At 44.3% G+C, this 12,959-nt stretch overlaps 1 protein-coding gene across 1 annotated transcript; it reads right to left on the reverse strand.

The window, feature by feature from the left end:
* Positions 1 to 816: 816 nt before the first annotated feature.
* Positions 817 to 9,603, reverse strand: ZIM2 (zinc finger imprinted 2). Its single transcript, XM_043900386.1, has 6 exons — positions 9,225 to 9,603; positions 7,364 to 7,467; positions 6,713 to 6,760; positions 3,449 to 3,575; positions 3,161 to 3,253; positions 817 to 1,757 (listed from the first exon to the last, which is right to left on the reverse strand). The coding sequence occupies exons 1-6, from the start codon at positions 9,601 to 9,603 to the stop codon at positions 817 to 819; spliced, it is 1,692 nt and encodes a 563-aa protein (XP_043756321.1).
* Positions 9,604 to 12,959: the final 3,356 nt, after the last annotated feature.

Genomic DNA, 12,959 nt, shown 5'->3' on the forward strand with positions numbered 1-12,959 from the left:
AGCTGTTACTTTTCTTCAGAGAGGATGTGGCAGGAATAAAACAAACCTGGGTTGAGCATCAAGATTTAAAATAAGTATCTCATGGACTCTCAAAAACCAAATAATCGAACCAAACCAAGCTGGGGTTCAGTTCTTGCCCCATCACTTACAACCCAGGTCAAATCAAATGACAACTTGGAGTTTCAAGTTTGCTCTATCTGAAATATTAAATAAGTATCGTCAAACTAGGTGCAGTGCAGCATTCATTAAAAGAGCAAATAATACATATGGAAATGTTTTCAAAATTATGAACTACTATGTAAACACATTACCAATTACTTCAGCTTTGTGGACTGATAACTATAGGTACACCTCAAAAATCTTTTTACGATGCCCTCTGCTGATACATCCCATGTGGTAAAGATATTGTATGTGAACACTCCTGTAAAAACTCAGGCAACAGAGCTCCTGTCTGGAGCCCACCTGCCAGCCACAAATTTTTTGTCAGGATGTCAAAATTGAGGTTCTCCATTCTATGGACACCACCAGAGAAGGGCAAAATCTATCGGCTTCTTTCCCATGCAACAAAAATACTCTGTAAGGTTTTCTGCTTCAGTGACTGACACACGTGCTGACTGTCCATCTGCAAAAAGATTGTTCTATCCCCTTGCAAGTGCTTGCTGTTTTCTGACTACACCATGACACATTTTCAAGTTGTTAACAAGGTGGGATGGCTGTAGAAGACCTTCTTACATTCAGAGCACTTGAAGGGTCTCGCTCCAGGAGAAAGCCTAAGATGTTAAGAATGTTCTGACTGGAGGTTTTTCAACAGTAATGTCACTCAAGGGGCTTCTCTTGGAAATGGAGTTGGTAATGTTGAGTGAGGTAGGAGGGTCGGCTGAAACACTTTCCACACAGCTGGCACTGGTAAGGCCTCTCCTGGGCGTGAATCCTGTAGTGCTGGATGAGGTGTGAACGTTGACGGAACCTTTTGCCACAGTCGCAACACTGACAGGCTCTTTCTCCAACGTAGTCGTGCTGCCGCTTGTATCGAATCAAATACATCTTGTTGCGGGGCAACTCAAGCGGCAGGTCTCTTGCTTCTTCGTGGGCTTTGAGATGCTGGAAAAGATGCGCAGCCTGGATAAATGCTTTGCCGCACTGGAAACACTCATGGCAGTCCTGACTCTGAATTCTCACGTGGCCGTAGCCGTCTGCACGCTGGGTCAAGGACTTCCCATCTAAGTGAGTCTTCTGATGTCTGGTGAGGTGTGGCATGAGGTAGAAGGCTTCCCCACACTGTTTACATACAAAGGGCTTCTTCCCCGTGTGGATCTGCTGGTGTTTCTCCCAGCCTGGTCGGGTACTGAAGTTTCTTTCACAAAATTCACATCTGTAGTGTTTGTTCTCTTGGAGGAAAAACAAGTTGTGGGCCAGCTGGGACCTGGTGCAGACTCCAGGAGTAGTGTGCTCCTGAGGATCCTTTCCAGGAAGACTCTCTGATGGTTGGTCAAGTTCTGAGCTTTTCTCTAGTTGATCACCCTCGTGGCTTCCTTCCTGAGCAAGGGTCTTGGGGTCATTTATTTCTGTGGGACTCAAAACTTCCACTGGCTTGACCTGTTGCGACTCCAGGGGATCATCAGCAGAAGACTCTCCTGTCTGGGCACACCTGGAGTCACCTGCCTCCAAATCCTCTATTCCTGCCCCCAAGGATGCGTTTTCTACAGGCAGGCTTTGCTCTGGAGTTAGATCTTTGGTTTCAGATTGTTCCTCCCAATCTAAAAGAAATGTAAAAGGTCCTCTACTATTTTTACTCAGAGAGAAACATCATTATAGTAGAAACAGAAGAAAGAGACCAAAAATTACAGAATAGTTAGTACAGAGGTTCGAGCTTTCTGGGAACCTAAGGAGAGAGTGGGAGAAGGATGGAGAAAAGAGTAAGCAAGGACAGGTGAGGGTGAGGCAGAAAAGACCACCTAGGAGGACTGAACACTGACGAAGATACCAGAGACACCGACAGGAGAATGAGCAGGAAGCCAGACAAAGAGGGGGGACTGGGGCTTGGCTGCAACTTCCAGACCATGCTTGGTACATCACTGCTGTTTGGAGGAACTAATGTAACTGTGGCCATAAAGGGATTCTATTGTCAGGTCAATCTGGGACATACCGAATGATGCAAGTCAGTTTTCACTCTTGCAGGATTCTTCGGATCCCTTAACCAGCATCTCAGATCTCAAAGAGGGGAAATATATCTCTAACTGATCTTGTTAGGGAACACTTTTTTTTAAAAAAAGAACCCTTATTATCATAATTCTGTAGGACTATTGGGGAGACACTGGGTACACCCGTCAACAACCTCTCACTCAGAATAAAGCAAGAGAATTCCAACTCTTTTCTTGGCCCCCAATCTCTCATTTTACCCATTCAATTTAACATTTATTAAACGTCGATTTTGAGCAAAGCATTATCCAACTGGATGTTCATAAGTCTGTATAAAGACTCTAAGCAGGCTATAAATGTACAAAAGGAGTTTGGGGAATTAATTGCATTTGGGAACGGAAAAAGATCAGGGAGGGGAAGGCATTAGGGCTCAGCAAGCAGAGAAGAGGGCGGCAAAGCTTATTCTGAGCAGACACTGAACTATCAAAGTACACAGTCCTGGGGAACAGCAATACAGGGCTCTACTAGGAGTATCTATGAGAGATGAAGCTGAATGTGACTTTTAGGCCAGAATGCGACAGACTTAAATGTTTTGCTAGAAGTTTGGCTTTTCTTTTGAGAGTGGTAAGAACCTGATCAAAAGTTTGTGCTTTATAAAGTCAATTCCCTGAGTGGGGCTGGAAAGAGCAGTGGTATCACACCAAGGTTTTCGCTTGTCTCAGTGAGAGAGGCAAGACCTCTGATTTCTAGCTATCTGGGGAAAGGCACAAATGAATGCAGGGGCTTGAACAGTGGAGGATAGGGAAACTGGCCTCCCTGGAACTGAGCAGGAGAGGAAGAGATGAGCTTTGGAGAGGAGATAAAAGAAGTACTGAGTGAGCATGATGTGATGAGGCCACATGAGCCCCTGACGTGAAAGCACCTACCAGTCTTCCTAAGCTGAGTGGGCTTTGAGGACCAGCTCCCAGCCCCCGCTTACTGAGCAGGGCTGTCTCCCCAAGATTCCGGTCTCTCTGCTCACCTTGACATGTCATTGTACTCCCGTCTTCCTCCCTAGCATGTGATTCCTCCTCTTCCAGCTGTGAGATGATGTCAGGTTTAGGGAACTGGTACCCTGTTGAAGAAGGAGACTTATAACTTGGGGGTTCTGTCCTGTACCCTCAGGAACTCCCAGACTGGTTTCTAAAGACTCTGAGATAACAGGGAAAGTGCAAATTTACACACAAGAAAAATAAAGCCTGTTTCCAAATATTTTGCCACTAGGGACATATGCCAATGTTCGGAAACAATTCTGGTCATCACAGCTTACCGAGGGAGACCAGGTTCCTGTAATTTTCCAGCATCACCTCCCGGTAGAGGTTCCTCTGAGAAGCACTGAGGTAGGGTAATTCCTCTGGACTGAAGTCCACAGCCACATCCTCCAAAGTCACCAACTCCTGAAATGCCAGACATACTCCTAAATGACTGAAATCCGGAATTGTCCCAAAGAGGGAAAAGGTGCCTGCTAAGAGGGGACTGACCATGAAGCAGACATTCAGACAAGCAGAAAGACTCTAATCCAAAGGTTTCAGGGACCTAGAAGTGTATCTTTCCTTTAAGTCTTTCTCATTAAAATGTTTTCTTCTCTGCAATCACCCTCTGTTTTTTTCAGTCTCCTAACTTTATAGAGGCTATCAATGGCTAAGTCAAAGATCTCTCTTGGGAAATGTCACACTGCACTTGAAAATATGTGGGTTATTTTCCAGTATCTTTTGGTATTAATTTCTAACATAATTCCACAGTGATAAGAGAACAGACTGTATATGATTTCAATATCTTCAGACCATGAAATGTTTGCACTTTGTTTTATGTCCCTGGATATGTTCCAGTGTCTCCTAGTTTATAGCCTATGGGAACTTGAATAGAATTTGGATTCTCTTGTTGTGTGAAAACTATATAAATCTGAATTATGTTGAATTGGTTCATAGTGCTTTTCAGATCTACTGTATCCTTCTACTTTTATTCATTCTATTAATTTTGAGTTTGATATTGAAAGTCCAACTAAAAATCTGAATTTATCTACTTAAAAATAATTGTAATTTACAGTGGAAGTTCCCTCATAGCTCAGTTGGTAAAGAATATGCCTGCAATGCAGGAGACTCGGGTTTGATTCCTGGGTCGGGAAGACCCCTGGAGAAAGAAATGGCAACCCACTCCAGTATTCTTGCCTGGAGAATCCCATGGACAGATTATCTTGGCAGGCTACAGTCCATGTGGTCACAAGAATTGGACATGACTTAGCAACTAAACCACCAATCACCACATAGTGGAACTATATGTAACTTTGTTCTGAACTCTCCAAGACTCCTGTAAATGTGTTATCATACGATCATAATTTAAAACATAAAAAAGAAAGAGAAAAGAGAAGTATATCTTTCTTTTGTCTTGAAGTCTGAGAGAAGTGGGAATATTTCTAAGATAGCTCCTGTTGCTAATTTCTAGAGATTTGTGTTGGAGGAGAAAGATCCTTTTAAGTTCCTCTATAATGAGAGAAAAATGTGAATAAAAGCTGAGCAGTATACCTCAATCTCAGGCAAAAGAGACAGTTGGGTTTAAGTTCTGGTTCTCTCTTATAAGCTCTGTGAGTGTGGATAGGTTAAGTCTCAGTGACTCATCCATAAAACACAAACAGCTCATAAATATGAAGAGAGAGCCAATCTTATTATAACAAGAAAATGCATTTCAAAATGACAAAGTATGACTTTATACCCATTCAGCTGACAAAAATTAGGAAGTCTGACAATACCAAATACTGTCTAGAATGTGGACTCTTGGTGGTGGTGGTTTAGTTGCTCAATCGTGCCTGACTCTTTGAGACCCATCCACTGTAGGAAAGCTCTTTTGTCCATGGGATTTCCAAGGCAAGAAAACTATAGAGAGGGTTCCCATTTCTTTTCCAGGGGATCTTTCTGACCAAGGATTGAACCTCCATCTCCTGCACTGCAGGCAGATTCTTTACTGACTGAGCCATCAAGGAAAACCTTAGAATGTGGGCTTTTGAGACCTCTTCAGTTCAGCTCAGTTCAGGTGCTCAGTCGTGTCTGACTCTGCAACCCCACAAACCGCAGCATGCCAAGTCTCCCTGTCCATCACCAACTCCTGGAGTCCACCCAAACCCATGTCCACTGAGTCGGTGATGCCATCCAGCCATCTCCTCCTCTGCTAAAAGTGAAGTTGCTCAGTTGTGTGTGACTCTTGGCGACCCCATGGACTGTAGCCCACCAGGCTCCTCTGTCCATGGGATTTTCCAGACAAGAGTACTGGAAAGGGTTGCCATTTCCTTCTCCAGGGGATCATCTCGATCCAGGGATTGAACCCAGGTCTCCCACACTGCAGGTGGACTCTTTACCACCTGAGCCACCAGGGAAATGTAAACTGGTAAACCACTTTTGGTCCAGAAATATACCTATCCCTAGGTATATCTGCTCATGTGTACTGTCTTATAACCTCCAAAATCTAGGAAAGACTCAAACATTCATTTATGGTAGAAGAAATAAATGTATTATGATATTGGGGCTCCCCGGTGGCTCAGATGGTAAAGAATCTGCCTGCAATGCAGGAGACCTGGGTTTAATCCCTGAGTCGAGAAGATCCCCTGGAGAAAGGAATGGCAACCCACTCTAGTATTCTTGCCTAGAGAATTCCATGGACAGAGGAGACTGGCAGGCTACAATCCCTGTGGTTGCAAAAAGTCAGACACAACTGAGTAACTCAGTTCAGTTCGGCATCAATTCTTAAGCCCTCAGCTTTCTTTACAGACCAACTCTCACATCCATATATGACCACTGGAAAAACCATGGCCTTGACTAGATGGACCTTTGTTGACAAAGTAATGTCTCTACTTTTTAATATGCTGTCTAGGTTGGTCATAACTTTCCTTCCAAGGAGTAAGCATCTTTCAATTTCATGGCTGCAGTTACCATCTGCAGTTATTTTAGAGCCCCCAAAAATAAAGTCTGACACTGTTTCCTCATCTATTTGCCATGAAGAGATGGGACCAGATGCCATGATCACTGAGCAACTAACAGACATATAATCACACCACGTGTGTGATTATTCCGTGTCAACACGGAATAATAATCCAGTAATACAAACTAATTAATTGCAATTACATGCAACATTTTTGGTAACAGAGGGTGAATGTAAAAAGCAGGTACTGGAAGACTACATAAGACTATGATACCCATTTTACTAGTACACATCTGTTGTGTTTTCATGGAAACATTATGCAGGTCAGTGAACTAGAGAGCATGTGCTGACTGCCCAGCTTCTACAGAGGGCTTTACTGGGCTCACATGTGTTTTTTATTCTTTCTTCACAATTTTCCAACACCAAAACATTGGTACAGTTCATATTATTAGTTGGATTTTTTTGACTTTTCTTTAAAAAATCAGAAGATCTAGAGACCTGGGTCCACATTCTCACATGGCACCATCAGCTGAAGCTGAGCCACAGCTGCACATGCACAGCCTTAGATGGGGCAGGTGCCCCCCTGTTTGTCATAATCCACCCACTTACAAGTTCTTTTTATTACCTCAGTAGTCTCTGTGGGCAGCTTCACTTGGGATCCTTGACACGAACACTGTAGGGACAGAGGGCTATTCTCAGGAACAGATCATCTAGAACAACGTTTCTCAACCCTTTTCCCCTTATCTCTCCCTCAAGGAGCATTTTTAAACACTTTGTTTTCCTAATTGTCAAACGTCTTCCCCCACCCATGAATTTTTTTCTAAAGGAAGCACAGCATGTTAGCTTCTTCTAGGTTTCAAAACACGATTTAACAAGAATATTAAGGAGCCAATTTTTAAAAATTCACAACAGTTATTTCATATATAAAATGGAGCATAACAGTACAAATCACATGAGGGTTGCTTTGACTAAGTCAAAAGTGGAGATAAAATGGAATAACAATGAAAAATTAATTCGAGAAATAGGAAAAGAGAGAAAACATTAAAGATATGCTATGTGGGGGTGGCAATAAGTGTGAGAAAAAGCAGGAAAGCAAATACAAAGAGTCAGAAGACAATTCTGATACAGGAGCCAGGGAAAGGCTCAGTTAGGTAAAGTTTATATAAAGGCTTTAAGGAAATGAGGAAGTTTAATTAGATAGCGGAGGTCTAGAAATCAGAAAGGGAAGCTCCGCTCCTCACACTGGAGAACTAAGTCAGAAGAAAACCTGACTCACCTGAGATCTAACAAGTGGCTTACTGTCAGACATCTCTGTGTCCTTCTTTTGGTGTTCTGTGGTGTTTCTCTTTTCTGCAAGAACAGAGTTCTGAGCAGAGGAATCTAGAAGGGAGAAGGAATGACCACAGAATTGAGTTCAGTCTGGCAGCACCTACAGACACAGAGAGTAGCCTGCCAACCCCTCACTTACCATGGGCAGAAGCAGCACTTCCTATGACAAGAGAAAGACCAGAAAAATATTTCTCAGCTCAGTGTGGCAATTCCAGAGAAGAGGTTTGGTTATCTCCCACCTCTAAACGCTTCCATTGATTTTCAGTGCCTTCCAAATAAAGCAAAAGTTCCCTCTTTATTTGTATCAATGATCCTAGCTTCACTGTCCATTTAGTCACCAGGGAACCTCAGTTTCTCAATTGTAACATGAAAATTATAATATCTCTAATTCTACGGGCTCCTGTAAGGATTAAACATTACATATGTGAAGCAGAAAGCAGGCATTTAAAAAAATCCGTCAACTCTTATTACTACATCTTTTTCACTCAGGGATCTAGAAGACAACCACACCTTCCCTTACGAAACCTGAAGTCCTTCCTTGCTTGTGGTCTCTTTCCAAGAGTACCTTTTACTATTCTATAGTTTCTTTCTTATACCCTAGCAAGCTCTTTTCATTCTCTTGAACTTCAGCTCCATCAAAGGCTGTGCCTTTGACCAAGTTTAAAAATTCTGTTGGACAATATGCCCTATGTCCACTGGAGGCAGTATAACAGCTTTGATTAATAGGAGGACAGACTCTGGAGCCAGCCATGCAGGTCTGAACCCTGACTGCCAATTACTATTAATAATGTGAACCACAGGCAAGTTGGACTTCCCTGGTGGCTCAGATGTAATCCCTTGGAGAAATAAATGACAACCCACTCCAGTCTTTTTGCATGGAGAATTCCACTGGCGAGGAGCCTGACAGGCTATGGGGTCAAAAAGTCAGACACAACTGAACGACTAGCACTTTCACAGCTAAGGTATTCAACCTCCCTGTGCCTCTGTCTTCTCATCTGTGGAATGAGGGTAATACCTATTTCAAGAACTACTAACAGAAGTAAAGCACTATTATAAAATATTTAGAATGTAGTACATTTTAAGTGTTCAACATGTTTACTATTAGCATCTTCAAAATTCTTTTAATGAATGCAGGTGCACAGAACTGGACTAATCAAAATCTTTGAAACATCAGCATTCAGCCATACATGACCCTCATGTTTATTTCAAATTTACTTGTTTATACTTTTCAATGTAATCAACCCATTCCACTGGTTCACATCCCAGTCTTGTTCCCTTGCCTTTCTCTCCTTGTCTATTTATATATATACAAACAATGCTTTGTTTTTAGTATACACTTCATTCAGCTTTGTTTTTAGTATCAATTTCATTCAAAGGGCTATTAGGAGTGAATGGCTTTCTTCTATGATCACTGAAATGCCCTTAGTTCCAATCTAGTAACTTTGAGCTTCTAAGAGACCAGTCAAATTTTGACAGAATTTAAATTTCAGGTCTCATATCTCCAATATTGCATGGCCTCTTTTTTTTTTTTTTTTTTTTTTTACTGTGTACTGTTTTGTGTTGACACTAAGGTTTAGGCTCAAACTGAAATGTGGAAGAGGGGGGAACAAAGCAGAGAGAAGGCATACTCTCAGAAAACGGCATTAAAAGCAAAAGCCAAACCTCAAGTTTTTTTCATTTCACATAAGATTAGGCAGATTAGACTGGAGATTATAAAATTCATTCACTCATTCATTTAACAAGTTTTTATTTAGCTCCCTCTTACATGCCAGGCATACAGCAAATGTTCAAAAAGTCCCTCCTCTTACCTTCCTCCTCACATGCTTGGATCAAGTTTGCCACCAGGTCTCCTGCTTCCTTGCTGCTCTTGGGCTGTTTTGACCTTACCCATATCTGAACCTTCTTTGGCAAGGTATTTAGAAACTGCTCCAGCACCAGCTGCTCCATCATCTGCTCTTTGGTGTGGATCTCTGGCTGCAGCCATCGCCAGCAGAGCTCCTGGATTTGACTCACAGCTTGGTGAGGCCCTGTCACTGACAGGGACTGAAAATACCTAAGGCTTTGATGAGAAGTTCTTGGAGCCTCTGGGTTTCTTATGGGGGTGGTTTCTGGATTTTTTTCTTGATCACGTAGATGAACGAGCTGGGGATTCCTCGAGGTATCCAAAACCTCTCTCACGTGGTGCATTTTTACAGCTTGATCCTTCAAAGGATGGAGATACTCTAAAAGGCAGGCTGCTTCAAAGCACAGTTATGGAAGGTGATGGGCTGAGTTGTATCAGATGAAGAAAAGAGCCAGAAACCTTAGGATCTGCAGAAATTACACAGAGAGACTCACAAACGGCTTGCACAGTTTAACTGGACAGTAGAGGTTATGTGAATCAAAGGAAGTTAGTTCATTTCACAGAAATGCCTAAATGAATATTCACACAGATTTGCACATCTACAGACAGGTTGTTGCCTCAGTCACAGTATCAGGTCTAGAATATCCACAGACACGGGCTAGAAAAATCTCAGAAATGGCACTGAAGGAAAGAGACTTGAATCTCAAACCACAATGAACTGAACTAACTGATGAACCACATAAGAATATCATTTTAAAAATGAGTTAATACAAAATGAGGAAGATTGTTACAATACATTCATCCTACAAAGGACTGGATTCATATGCAAAACATATAAAGAAATCATACAAATCTGTAAGAAAAAGGCAGAGATCAGTTAAATATTCAAATATATTTTCTTATTTCTTTATTTAAACATTTTAATTCTTTAGCTAGAAGTTAGTCTGGAAAAAAAAAAAAGTTAGTCTGGGATAACATATGAGAAGACTGTAATTTTTTCTAAATACTTTTCCCCCTACTATCAATTTTAAATTTATTACTTCCTTTTTTTAGATGTATGATATCCCCACTGAACTGAATTTCTGTCTCTGCAAACTGCAGCGTAAGATTCTGAGAAAGGAGTAGCAGAAATGACTGAAATCCTGGCAGCCAGCCTCCCTAGGCTAGCCAGGTCCCAAGCTAGAGCAGAGTCACAATCCTTTCTCCTCGCCTAGAGAGGGAAAAGTAGGGATAAAAGCAGCTAATGTTAAATACTTGGAGGAAAAAAAAAAGCCAAAGAGTCCCTAAAAAACATATGAGTGGTGGTAGGTTTCTTGATTTCAGAGTAGGGAAGAAATTCCAGAGAAATGGGGATGAGTGTTGGGAGAAGGGAGTGGAGACCAAGAGATTCCAGGTGGGCAGGAGGAAGCAGGGACTGAAGGGAGCCACCTAAAGAGAAGTGCTGAGGTATGGGGAAAGGAGTAAAGCAAGGCCAGGCAGAACGCAGAGCTGTAGCAGAGGAGAAGGGGGGCAAGGTAAAGAGGAAGAACCAGTCTGGGCTAGGAGAGGTGTCCAGGGAGTAGGCACCCAGAGAGAAGGGGTGAAACTGAGGTAAAGGAGAGGGAGAACTAAGGAGAGGGAGGGGGCCAGGACGGAGGGAAGCGGAGCAGGAAGGGGCAGGAAGGACGGACCAGGGCCAAGGCAGAAGTGGGGGACAGCAGGAAGGCTGAGGGAAGGTGAGGGCTGGGAACGGAGAGGTGGGGCCAGAGCCAGGGGGGAAACACAGATGAAGGTGGGACAGAAGGTAAAGGGGGAGCTGAATGAAGAAGCACCTCTGAGCTAGGTAAAGGGGGTGGAGCCGGGAGAGAGGCAGGAGCAAGGCAGAGGAGAGGGAGAAAGGCAGGGCCAAGGCTGAGGGCACAGTCTTGAGGGGAGAGGTGGGGGCCTAAGGAAAAGGGGGGTCTGAATGTGGGGGAGGCTGGAGGGAAGGGACAGGGGGTTTGGAAAGGAACGGGGGTCTTCAAAGGGGAAGAAGGGTGGTTCTGGTGGGGGAGAGCGAGAGTGGGGTCCTAGAGGGAGGGCTGAGGGACATCCTCGAAGGGGAGGGTGGAGGTCCTCAAGGCGGAAGGAGGGTATCCTGAGGGGAAGGCAGGGGGTATTTGAGGGGGAAAACTGGGGGATCCTCGAGGGGGAAGGAGGGTTTTCTAAGGCAGGAGTCCTTTAAGAGACCAACAGGTGTCTCTCAAGGGGAAGGCCCGTGGGGTCCTCGAAGGGGAGGGCAGGGATCCGAAAGGAGGGGGAGGGGCCTCAAGGACCAAGGAGCGCGTTCTGGGGGGGGAGGGGAGCGGAGGGGCCCTAAAAAGGGACGGTCTGTGGGGTCCTGGGGGGGGTGGGCAAGGAAGGTGTTCGACGCGGGAGGACGAGGGCGGGCGGACCCGTCCTTCCGGAAGGCCCTGTGGCCGAGGAAGCATTGGCAGGAAGCCGGGGCGTGAGCAGCAGGGAGGCCGCCGCGTCCTCCTCAGAGCCGACTTCGCCCGCGCGGCCTCCCCTCAGGGCCGCTACTTCGCGCCTCCCTTCCCATCGACTGCCCCGCGAAGGGGCCCGTCTGCCCGGCGTCCTCTAAGGGACGCCCGCGCCTCCCTGCCCGCGAGCCGTCCTCTCGCCTCCAGGTCCCCTCCCTCGCGTCCGAGCCCGGGCCGCCGCGCGCTCACCTCGCAGACGGACACCCTCGCCTGACCGAACCTCTCCACCTCGGACTTGCCGCGCAAACCCGCGACGCATGCGCAACGTGCGGTCTGCGCGTGCGCACTGTGGGACGGCCGGAGCGCCGCACAGAAAACTCAGGCCGCTTCCGGCCGGCTCCGCTGGGGGGCCCGCGAGGACCACGCTGCATTGGGAGGGCTGGGAGGGGCCGGAGGACTACTTCCTTTAGATGCTTTACTGATTTTTTCAGTAGTTAGCACGTGGTTTAAAATTTTAAAAAAATAAACAGTATGCAGTGAAAAGCCTTCTCACCAAATTTTTATGCTATAAACCATGTAACAGGTGACCGGTGTAATTATTTGAATATTTATGAATAATTATATTGAATAATTATGAAAGCTTGAACATGTTGTCAATGTCCTTCCACAGTGTCTTTGTGTATATGTAAATAGAGATATATGTGTATATACATATGTACATTATACACACATACCTGTGGTTATCATTGATATAAATATCTATACTATAAATTCGGTATATATATATCTGTAATAGATATAAATATTTTAAAATATAAAATATATTTTCTAAATAAGAAATGTGACGATATAACAATCTATAATGTGACACAATGTGGTATATACTGTAGCTTAAAATGTGTGTTTAAGTAATATAAGTACTTCCTTGATAGTAATATAAGGATTCCCTGGAAGCTCAGTTGGTAAAGAATCCATCTGCAATGCAGGAGAGCTGGTTCGATTCCTGGGTCAGGAAGATCCACTGGAGAAGGGATAAGCTACCTACTCCAGTATTCTTGGGCTTCCCTTGAGGCTCAGCTGGTAAAGAATCTGCCAGTAATGCAGGAGATGCTGGTTCGATCCCTGGGTAGGGGAGATCCCCTGGAGAAAAGAACGGCTACTCCAGTATTCTTGCCTGGAGAATTTCATGGACTGTAGAGTCCGTGGGGTCTCAAAGACACGACTAACTGACTTTCACTTAAGTAATATATAATACATAT

The sequence above is a fragment of the Cervus elaphus genome, chromosome 4 (genome assembly GCF_910594005.1).
Source record: "Cervus elaphus chromosome 4, mCerEla1.1, whole genome shotgun sequence".
In the NCBI taxonomy this organism is placed as follows: domain Eukaryota; kingdom Metazoa; phylum Chordata; class Mammalia; order Artiodactyla; family Cervidae; genus Cervus; species Cervus elaphus.

Excerpts from the sequence above, each read along its gene's own strand:
- ZIM2 (XM_043900386.1), bottom strand. The coding sequence starts at position 9,603 with ATGCACCACGTGAGAGAGGTTTTGGATACCTCGAGGAATCCCCAGCTC. Across the intron at positions 3,576-6,712 it reads TGCCCACAGAGACTACTGAG|GAGTTGGTGACTTTGGAGGA; the intron begins GTAATAAAAAGA and ends CTGGCATTTCAG. Across the intron at positions 3,254-3,448 it reads CAGGAACCTGGTCTCCCTCG|GGTACCAGTTCCCTAAACCT; the intron begins GTAAGCTGTGAT and ends CTTCTTCAACAG.